This window comes from Chenopodium album, chromosome 11 (genome assembly GCF_948465745.1).
Source record: "Chenopodium album chromosome 11, dcCheAlbu1.1, whole genome shotgun sequence".
NCBI classification, from domain to species: Eukaryota; Viridiplantae; Streptophyta; class Magnoliopsida; order Caryophyllales; family Amaranthaceae; genus Chenopodium; species Chenopodium album.
In genome coordinates, this window is record NC_137844.1 from 33,307,530 (window position 1) to 33,319,228 (window position 11,699).

The following is an 11,699-nucleotide window of genomic DNA, read 5'->3' on the forward strand; positions in this document are numbered from 1 at the left end:
TGAGGCCCATTAATGGGCTTCATACTTTGTTTAATCCATAACCCTTGTGTGTGACCTTATAGGATCCTTTCTATTAGACTTTAGACTATTTGGTTAGCCCAAATATCATTTATCATATCTAATAACAAACAATGACGACTCAAAAAAATAAACTAATTATTTCCATAATAATGATCCTTGATAAATCTAGTAATTGCAATTGACGAAAACCTAAATCCTTCAGCCACATGTACTTTTAAAAAAATAAAAAAAAAAAAATAAAAAAAAAAATACCTTTTTAATAGGTAACCGGTCACTTAGGACCGTCATGAGCGAATTGAGTATAAATGTCGGATTATTAAAAAATAATCAAAAGGTGAGATTATTTTGGGCGGATAAGGCAAAGGTCGGATTATTATTATAGGCTACTTCTCTTTTTCTTTCTTTCGTTTTTTTTTTTTTTTACAAAGGTTTAAATATATATATTAACATATTACAAACTACAAACCTTACTAGCTCCTTTGTTACAACGAAAATTACATCTTTCAAACTAGATTTTGCTGGTTAGAGATATCAACCATTTGCCTTCGAACATGTGGCGAGGAATACAACATTTCATTTTTTGATCCCACGTCTTTCAATTGAACTTGGAGAATGCATAAGAGGACAACGAACACACAAAAATTGGCATACATATAAACGAGCTGAAAAGAAAACCAACATCCTATAACATTAAGTTAATGGGGAAGGAAAACAAAAAGGCAAGGCTTAACAACACAAACGGAATCACACAATTAAGTGATTCGGTACCCTTAATTGTGGGTACCATTGACCTATTCTTTAAGGAAGAGACCATTGGCATATTATAAACCCTCAAAATTGAATTTCGAAGGCCCCGAAACATTTCATTTTAAGGAGCAATGTTAAGATTGGTATTTTTCAAAGTAATAGATTGAAAATCATTACTAAGTTAAAACAAAGGAAACCAAGGGGTAACCTTCTGAAACTCCATCAACAGGAAAAATCGAAACATGAAACAACAAACAAACTACAAGTCCTGACCAACCCTATGAACCAAACAATACCACATCAATTGCAAACCTCCAAAATACCGAAACTCGAATAACCAAATTCTACACAGGTACTTAACACACCATTTAAATCCCCTAAAAAACTTGACAAACACCAATTAGAACAAACAGAACTGCATCGAAAAGCATCAAACTTATTGCTACGATCCACTAAAGCAAGGAACATTAAGAACAAAGCTAAAAACGAATTAAAAGCCATTAAACAAGAAAGGCAACACAAGGTTGAAAACAACCTATAAAACCGACCTCCTAGTGATCCTTCACCGTCAAACCCAACGACGACCACAACAGCAAGGGCCTTGATCGAAACGGTATCCCGACTTTAGATACCAAAGGAGATACGAGAATAAAGCCTGACGCAAGAACTCAAAACAAACCCTAACCTTGACTTTACCTTTATCGACACGATTTTTTTCGATCAAAACTAGTTGGCGACGTTATAGGTTGCCGTTGATTCTTATTTCATCAACTGACCTTGAAACCCGATTTGGAAAACAACCTTATTTCTCCACTATCCTATTCGAAAAACAAAGCATCTACTACTAAAAACCTTGAAGAACTCTGCTAGAAAGAAGAGGATCCTCGCCGGAGGATAGGCCGTGGCGCCGGAACTCTGGTGAGGTCTTAGGTTTTAGGGGGAAGGGGTTTTCTTGTATTGAGAGGAGAGAGAACAGAGAGTATTTTTATGAGAGAGAATGTTTATAACTTACTACGAAAGATGAGGTTATTTTTATTTTTTTTAAATAATAAATAAAATAGCAGTGGAATAAAGTAGTAGTGGATTTGAGAGGGGACCAAAGGAGAAAATATAATATTATAATATAGCGTTTGCGAAATAAAGAAGTGTAACACATAACAATAATTAAAACAAATAAGTGTAACACTTATTAAAACACGGAAAGATTAACATAACATAGCGACACACCCATTAGGCCATGAGATAAAATAAATCCCCCAAAAAAAAAATCCTCGTAAACTGGGAGATGAATAGACTAGTTATCCATATCAATATTCCCATGATGTATTGAAGGAATCATCCGAAAAAGTCACATTCCCTTTTCCGAGTGCATCTTGTCGCATAGTTCCTATATGCATTTGTTGCATATAGGAGGGAAAAAGTGGAAAAACGCATTTAGAATGGTACTTTTTATAGTTTCAGTGGTACATTTTTTGTATTATTATACATGTATATTGTACCATTTATGTTTTTGTAGTACTAATATATCTCACAATAGTATAATATTTAGATGTACCATTTATATACTTATTTATACTATTAGCATAATATTTATACCACTACAACATTTAATGATACTATTTACCTATTAAATGCTACTTTATAATCCCACTACAACTTTAACTTTATGATTACATTATCATCCTATATGCAATATTTGCCTTTAGGAGCTATGCGCTAGACTATATACCCCTTTCCCTTACTATGATGGAGTTGTCTTATGGAAGTTATGGTCATCTATCTGTCACACTTTATACTATTATCATATTCTTTCTTTTAAATACCCACTTTCCTTTTTTCTTCTCACTTCTCTAACACCTCTAACAAACCAGCTCACACCTCTCTGATTTTCCCCTTTTTAGTGTGCTACACTAGATCAAATCCTAACTTTTCTTCTCTATCTTTGCTCATTTAGTCCGGTTGAAGCAGAGTCAAAGTCATACAGGTTCAATAATTTTTAATTTATCATTTCATATATACTTTATTTGGGGGTTTTATTTTTATATTTGTTAGCTTGTTCCTTAATTTTTTGTATTTGATAGTTTTTGTTGTTGTGGACTTGTTGTATTGTATTTTATTGTTTAAGTTGATAGTTTCAGAATCTTCTTGCTGATGCAAAAAATAACAGTTCAATCAACATTACTTTGAATTTGCTATAATTTGTGGAAGCTTTGGGAATTAAAAAAATACCCTCTGATCCATGGTAGAGTTAGATCATATTTACCACTAGTCGTTCTTTTGGTTTTAACAACAAACAAGTTCCAATAATATAAATATGAAGTCATGGACTAGTTTTTCATGATTTGCAGTTTAGAACCCTAGGCTTAGAGTTGTTAGAATAACCCCAAAGATAATGAAACTATTCAAAATGGCTGCTCGTGGCTTGCGGCTGCAGGTAAATGCTGGCTGATTGCTATTGCTTTTACCTGGTAGTCTGGTACCAGGCCATTGCTATATGCAAGTGTTAATTAAGGGAGCTGCTCTTTTTTTTTGGTTAAAGGGAGCAGAATAGATTAACTTAACTGTCTAACATGACAGCCAAAGCGAATACAAAGTTTAGCACCCATCAGTGGGGGTCAAAATAAGGTGGCACAACACCCTCATAGATCCTATTGTGACTAATAGTAGCGAAGTTAAGAGTTTGAACAAGTTTCATGCAAGGGAAGGGGGTGGGGGTTAAAAACAGAACTTTTCATAGAAATCCTTCAGGCTTAGTAGCCCTAATTAACTGAACTGCAAGACCCAATTTGTTAAATTATACCTGTCCTTATATTCCATATCTAAATGCATTTTAGTGAGGGAAAACTGGCTGTCCCGGCAATCTAATCTGCCTCCTGAACTCTCTTACTTGACACGTACAACACCCTATTCTGAGTTAGGCTTTCGCTTAGGTGCCTGCAAGCAGTAGTAAATTTATGCAATTCATCAGTTGGAGTGTTAGCTTAATTGATGCTAATGATACATCTCTGGCAGTCTGAGAGGATAGCAGAGTCTTCCCAGCTATTCCTGTGGCACCATTGCAGTGATAGCAGGATAGCTGCTCTAGCTTTGCTATTTTAAATTAAAATATCTTTTCTTACAATAACAATACTTTGAAAATTTTTTATACTCCAATTTCGATTGACTAGTTATATATTGTAAAGTCCTCTTTCAAATTCTTGGAATACTTGTCCATCTGATAGAATGTTTGAGCAGGCAAATTATTGTTAGAACTGTCCTAATTATTGAGCTAGCTGTAAATTTTTAAAGAGAAAACCCAGTTATAGCAAGTTAATTTGTATTTAATATGGTGAAGTTTGATGTAGTAATAGCTTGAATTTAGCTTCTGGCTGTACTTCTAAAAATAACGTTCCTTGTAGGTGGATGATGTCGAAGTTCCTTGTAGGTGGATGATGTCGAAGTGTAAAGCACTGCTTTTTTCTTTCCCCCTGTGATGCCTGAGAGTGGAGTTTCAATTTATGGATTGAAAAAAATTAAAGAATATTCAATAGGAAAGCTAAAACATGCTCAGCATAAGAGATGTTGTGTCGGCTAGTACCTTACTGTATATGTGAATATTTGTCACCAATACTAATTTTGAAGGAGAATACAACCGTTGAGGTATCTTAGTGATAATCAACAAGCCAACCTAGTATGAAACATATGCTTTGCTATTCTTATGGCATTTGCACAAATCGCATAAATTTAAGGTCAAGTCATGTGGGATATTAATGAAAGCACTTTCAATTCATTGTATGAAATAATCTTAAATTTTGCAAAGGGTGATAGATATGATCACCTGCTATTTTATGTTTGACTGAGCTACATTAAACTCATAGGCATAGGATGGAATGGTAAGGATCCAAGCAGGCCAGCACCTTATGTGTCTAAGATCATTTGAGGACATAGTTTTATGATTTTTTTAGTTTTTCAGAAATTTGTACATATGGTAAAATCAATACAATGATTATGGTGTTAGAATCGCCATAGATGTCTTAGAACTATTTCTTTCAAGAACTAATAAAACCGGTCTGAAGCTTAGTTTTCATCATCTATACATAGATATATTCACATTATTAAACATAAGATGTGTAGATGTCAGTTTTTAGTTGTGTAACTGGATTGGCAATTAAATTTAGACTTTTTAATTAGCTGGTGAATTCAATTTAACCAATTAGGTTTTCCGGTGTTCATCACATTTCAAAATGCTGAAAAATACTTACGGAGTAATATGTCTGTTATCTGCACGAGGCCCTTAGACTGAATGGAGTAATACTGTATCGAGGACAAGCTGTTCTCATTCGTGTGAACTTTGTAGGATTCTATTAGATCTCCTCTTATGTACTAGTATCCTTTTTAAAGTAATTTGACTTAATCCTTCTATAATACAATGGCAAGTTAAGCATAGAGCTTTTTTGATCTCATGATGTGATACGTAGATAAGAAATTCCTTTATTTTTGCACACTTTTGGTACTTCAAAGTGCAAACTGGCAACTATTTTTTTGTATCTAGTTGATTAGACAGTTTGGGTTTCCAGTGTCATCCAGGCACACAATTTTAGTATTTTTTTTAGCTGTGCATTCCTTGTGCTTAGCTGGTTGATGTTCGGAATCTTATATTTTCTTGGTTTTTAATCCAGACCAAATTGAATAAATGAAACTTGTTGCCTCCAACTTGAAGAAAAGAAAGCAGTTAGCTGTCGCTGCTGATGACTTGGGTCTGCCTGCACCAAAGCATGTATGTTGTGAGGTAGCTGACAGCAGATCTGAATGTGGATCATTACAAACTGTGAATGAAGAGGATTTAGAAGTACTTGACATGCTGGTTGAATCAACTCAAGACAGCAATAGCTTTGCTGGGGGTTCACATTCATCTACGGAAGTCATTTTTGATGCAGATTTTCGAAAGACAGATTCATATGATGAGGCTTCTACTTCCTGGGCTAATTCAAGGCCAATCACATCCGGAAATGATTCCATTTCACTGGAGAGTACACTTATCAATACCAAAGGCAATGTTATGGAAGAATACCATTTCCCTCGCCATAATAATACATCGTGGCATGATGTTGACTGTCTGGAGGAGTACATCAGCACACATTACTACAAGGACAGCAAGCAACGTGTTTCTAAACAGCTTGAAGGGTTACTTTCCTCCAGTGGGATACCATCGTCGGATAGGTGGACTGATCGAGGTAATTTGAAATAATTAACTTGTTCACTATCCACCACCTAGTAAATTGACATCTGTGATTAAAGCCTTGATCATAATTTAGTAGAATTTTGATTTGGTTTCTCATCACCCAAAAAGAAAAGGGAAAGAAAGGTTTATGTAAATGGACCTTCTCAACCAAAAGCTTAAGGCCTAAGAATATGTTTACTCTATCAGTTTATTCAGGGTTCAGAAGATAGAATATATTTGCTGTTTAGTCTTTACTCTATGATAGCACGTTCTGGAATCAGAATAGTAGCGAACCCATATCTTACTGAATTTATTTCAAGCTGGTTGATGTTCGGTTATAATCTTTATGCGGAGATCGGTGAACTTAGAACTTTTCGTTCTAAAGACATTATTTTGTTTGTGATGCAGAGGCGCAAAGAGGTAGACAGAAGCCAACAATTGATCAAGAATTCGAGCAGTATTTTTCAACGCTTATGTTGTAAGAGATGTATTATTCCTCATGTTCACTTTCCTGTTGTATGTGACTAGTGCTTGAACTTGTATATATATCAATAATACATTCATGCACCACTCATTTCAAATTGCTCTTATTTTGAGTCAAATTCTCATCTCTTACAGTCTTACGTGCTAGATTTCAAAAAATTACTACTCTATACTTAGGGCTTGTTTAGTTCACCTTATTTTTGCTTATTTGAACTTATTTGGTCTGATCTTGTCTTGTCTAGTCTGATCTATAATTTGGCGTTATACGAGTATTATATGTCACCTTGTGTGTCATCACTCTTCATCGTAAAACTCTTCATATATTTAATCTTCATATGCAATTTTCACATAAAATGTAACTCCTAATTAAGCAATTGTACAATAAACTGCAATATAATTTGCAAGACATTAACCACATACAGACACATTAATGGTTGATAATTCCTTGGATACTAATTTCTAGATTCAATACAAGTCAAGCAATTATACAAAACGTAATATTTACACAAGTTATTATTTTTATTATGTAGAGTAAAATTAATAAAAATTAGCACCCATATTGTTCCGTATACCCCTAAGGTATTAAAAAATGCACCGTGTGCCCCTAAAAACTTATAAATGCACCGTATAGCTCTAAGATTTATATAAATTTGAACCAAATACCCCTAGACTCATAACAAATGTTGATTTTGTTAAATTGAGACCCCTTGAGCATCAAATTCTATTAAATTATGACACTGTAATGCTACTATCATGCTAAACCATTTAATTAACAAGTAAACTTAATTAATAAATCAAATTCTAACGCCCAAAACTGTAGGATTTAGAATGATCGCTGGAGTTCAAATTTTGATGTAATTTATGCTTTTAGGCGGTTTACATAAATATTAATCAATCAATCAATAACTATATACTAAAAGACAAACAAGCAATGACACGTGTCATCTCCTAGTGTGTCCTCGGTTATTTTTCTTTTTTAAAAAAAATAAATAAAATTTATTTATTAAGGAAATAAATTATATGCAAAATAATATTATCTTATATACATATTCCATATTAATACGTTGTAATTATTAAATGTGGACAACTATAATAAAAAATCATATTCTTAAAATAATTTTGTGACCTGTTTTACAACAAGAAAAAAATATTGCTCTGATTTTTTGCTTACTTTTTTTTATTTGTATATTAGAAGTTACAACTAAAAAATCTAACATATCACATTCTTTTATTATTCCTCGATTTATCAATTAATAATCTATAATTATATATAACTGTAGATCATCGTGCATGGCACGGGACCTAACCTAGTAAAATATTAAAAGTGAGTCAGTATCTAAGCATGATATTTGTTTGATAGTCAATGATATGTGCATTTGTAAGACGATTATGGTGTTTGGTGCAAGTTTTTACTAACTGTAAGGGTACACGGTGCATTTGAAAATTTCTAGGTGTAGGGAATATTTCAAACACCCAACTTTGAGTCCCACTATAATCATGCACTTAAGCATGGTGGCGTCCAAAGGGAAGGAAGCTAGAGTAAAAGAGTCGCCAACAAGTTTTAGGAGCTTGTAAACCGTTCACCAGGTGAAGGTTACACTCCTTCACGATCACAGAGATCGCTAACTCCATAGTGGTCTGGAACCATGATTGGATATTCGGGGATGATGTCACGAATCCAACCTTAAAGAGATTAAACCTGCCCTAAATAGGCCTTTACTTTGTTCTTCTCATATTCATGTGCGTTTTTCCATTAACATACAATCAATAATTTAATCCTAAACTTATTTTAATCTATGTTTGTTGATTATTAATGCACAAACAAAGCTATTATTGGCGATCAACTTGAATTAAAATCATATTCGCCTAAATAAAATTATTAATTATCTTATTAAGCGTGATTTCAAGTACAATGTAAATTCCCTATAAACTTGCAAGAGAGGGCGTGATCAAGAAATAACAATAATATATCAAGCAACATAATAATATTGATACTACAATCATCATCATAATAATAATATTTTCATCAAAGCATAATAATGTTAGCAAGATCCTAGGCATGATACTAACAAGATTAATAACAAATCCTAGCATATCACTAAATAATAAAAATCAAAGCTTTATCCCTAACATGATACTAGAAAGCAATAAAAGCATCCTAACATGATACTAGGAATTAAAATAATATTTTAAGCATGATTTCTATATCAAAAGAATAATTAAGTAATCAAATTACTTACTTTGATGTCTCACACCTCTTTTTATCAAAACAAGACACACGTTAGTAACTTCAAGGAAAATATAAAACAGTAAATCTAATCAAAGAATTGAAATAGAGATTTGGGACCAAACCCTCAGAACTATCAACCTTTCACGTTGAGGACTAAGGCAAATTCGAGCTTGGCTAGGTGCTTCTAAGTCTCGTGAAGGACGTATGGTGTATATTTATGAAAAAGGTGTAGAAAAGGTTTAGAAAACCAAAAGAGAGAGAAAGAATAAGCTTTAGCTTAGAGATATAGAAGAGATGATGATTGTGGGTGAATTGAAAACGGGGAAAATCGTCCCTATTTATAAAGAAAAACGATCGAAAAAGATCAGAAAAGAGTTAGAATTTAACTCGGAGTAAAACTGGTTCCATCACGGTGCGACAAGGTTATTGCGACGCGATGACTCTATCGCACAGCGATAAGCCAATTGCGGCCCGATGGACCATCGCTGCGCGATAGACGCTGTACGATAAAATTTGTACGGAATCCGACTCCCAATCAAATTGGGTTAGCCAGAGTCCGTACTTATCTTTTATTAAATCATATTTAATCCTTTTAAAACACTTGTTTTATTCGATGTATAATTCTTTATCTTTTCAAAGTAAATAATAATTATAATTATTAATCTTAATCCCTTTAGAACTCAAAATAACCTTCTAAATAATTCTAGAAGATTAAGATAAATCATAATGACTTTAGGAATACAATTACAATTAATGGACCATCCACATGATCATTGGCCCCGTACATAAAACCCGTTTAGGCCTAGTTTTGTATTTTTGTCATAATTTCCTCGTTATAACTCGGAATTGGGCTTATAATATATCGTACAATGATTTGGACGTTTTTCATAAATAGGACATGAAATGAATGATTTTTGAAATAAGAAATGAATTATTTTTATTAAAACATTTTAGAAAACAGGAGAATTCACGAGGCTTTTCAACATTTCACCTCATTCGATATTCAATGACGTGAAAGGTACTCATCACTGGGTTTGGTTTTTGGGAAGACACAATCAGGTGCCTACACTAGGGTACACGATGCAATTTTTAAAACCTCTGGGGTACACGAAATAATTTCCCTAATCTTACAAATTTATAGTGTGATCCGGGACATCGCCCAAGCCAATAACTAGTTTTAGGATCAAATAATAATTAGTGATATTACATGCAATCTTCAAGGAACTATAAGCTATGTATGTGAATGGAGGTATTATATGAGTTTAGAATTTCATATGCTCCAAAGTTTTTGGCTATATATTAATTTGTTGACTTTAGGAATTAAAAAGCTTAAGGAAATTCGTATACCATTAAGATGGAAAGTATTGTATAGCATGGTAAACACAATTGATTCACCCTTGGAAAAAAATAAAAAGCTAAGTAATAAATGCTTGGTCTAAAATATAAACAAGGATCCGAAGAAGAAGATTACACCAAATCACTGTTATGGGTAAATTTTGATAAGTCAAAGTTAACAAAAGTCAGCCATTGTCAACACAGGAAGAGCAAGCTTCGACAAGACAAGCCCAGATTCGACGGACGAAACTCGAGAAACAACTTCCCTATTTTCCAAGATGTGATAAATATCAAAAACTCGGTTTTCTGCCTGCTAAGTACATCCGTTAGTGGGTTGAGTTGAGGGTCAATGATCAAAGGGGTGGCTCCGAATAAAAAGGGAGGCATCTTATCATTGTGCAACGACTACTTTAAACCCTAGAAAAGACCTATAAAAGAGGGAGGCATCGTCAACGTTAAGCACACTGCAACCTAGCTACTCTTAGGGAATATTTCAAGCATCCCACACTTGAGCCTCATTGTGATCATACACTTAAGTATGGTGGCGTCCAAAGGGAAGGAATCTAGAGCAAAAGAGTCGCCAACAAGTTTTAGAAACTTGTAAACCGTTCATAGCGTGAAGGTTACACCCCTTCACGATCCATGAGATCGTTAACTGCATAGTGATCTGGAACTATGACTTGATATTCGGGGATGAAGGTACAAATCCAATCTAAAAGAGATTGAACCTGCCCTAAAAATAGGCCTCTACTTTATTCTTCTCTCATTCATGTGCGCTTTCTGACTAACATACAATCAATAAGTTAATCCTAAACCTGTTTAATCTATGTTGGTTGAATATTAATGCACAAACAAAACTATTATTGGCAATCACTTGAATTATAACCATATTAGCCTAAACAAGATTATTAATTATCTTATTAAGCGTGATTACAAGAATAAATTCTCTTTAATCCTGCAAGAGAGGGCGTGATCAAGCAACAACAATAATATATCAAGCAACAAAATAACAACAATCATCATAATAATAATCTCATCAAAGCACAATAATAGCAAGATCCTAGGCATGATACTAACAAGATTAATAGCAAATCCTAACATGTCACTAAGCAATAAAGATCAAATCTTTAACCCTAACATGATACTAACATGATAGAAAAAATAAGAAGCACCCTAAGCATGATACTAGAAACATACATGATATTAAAAATATTAGTTAATACCCTAAACATGATACTAGAAACCATAAAGACATTCTAACATGATACTAAGAATTAAAATAATCTAAGCATGCTTTCCTAAAGAAATATAACAATGAAGTTAATTACTTTATTGCCTCGTATCTCTTTCTATCAAAACAACACACACGTTAGTAACTTCAAGGGAAATATTAAATCAAACAATTAATTTAAATAATTGAAATAGGGATTTGGGATCAAACCCTCAGAAATTATCAACCTTTCACATCTAGGGTGAAGGAAACTTCGAGTTTGGCTAGGTGTGTCTAGAGCTCGTGAATGCGGTATTTTTATTTGAAAAGGGAAGGGTTAGAAAGAGGGAGAAAGAAAGTTATTGCTTAAGAGAGAGAGAGAAAGATGATTATTGAATAATTGTTGATGAATAAAAACGGGGAAATACGACCCTATTTGTAGAGAAAATAGCCCGAAAACGATCAGAAAAAGA

General features: G+C 33.6%; 1 protein-coding gene across 1 annotated transcript; it reads left to right on the plus strand.

Moving 5' to 3' along the window:
• Positions 1–2,546: 2,546 nt before the first annotated feature.
• LOC145568794 (uncharacterized) lies at positions 2,547–6,568 on the plus strand. The gene is made up of 3 exons (XM_081628192.1): positions 2,547–2,752; positions 5,427–5,981; positions 6,377–6,568. The coding sequence occupies exons 2-3, from the start codon at positions 5,441–5,443 to the stop codon at positions 6,448–6,450; spliced, it is 615 nt and encodes a 204-aa protein (XP_081484318.1). The 5' UTR covers positions 2,547–2,752; positions 5,427–5,440; the 3' UTR covers positions 6,451–6,568.
• The last annotated feature ends 5,131 nt before the right edge of the window (positions 6,569–11,699 follow it).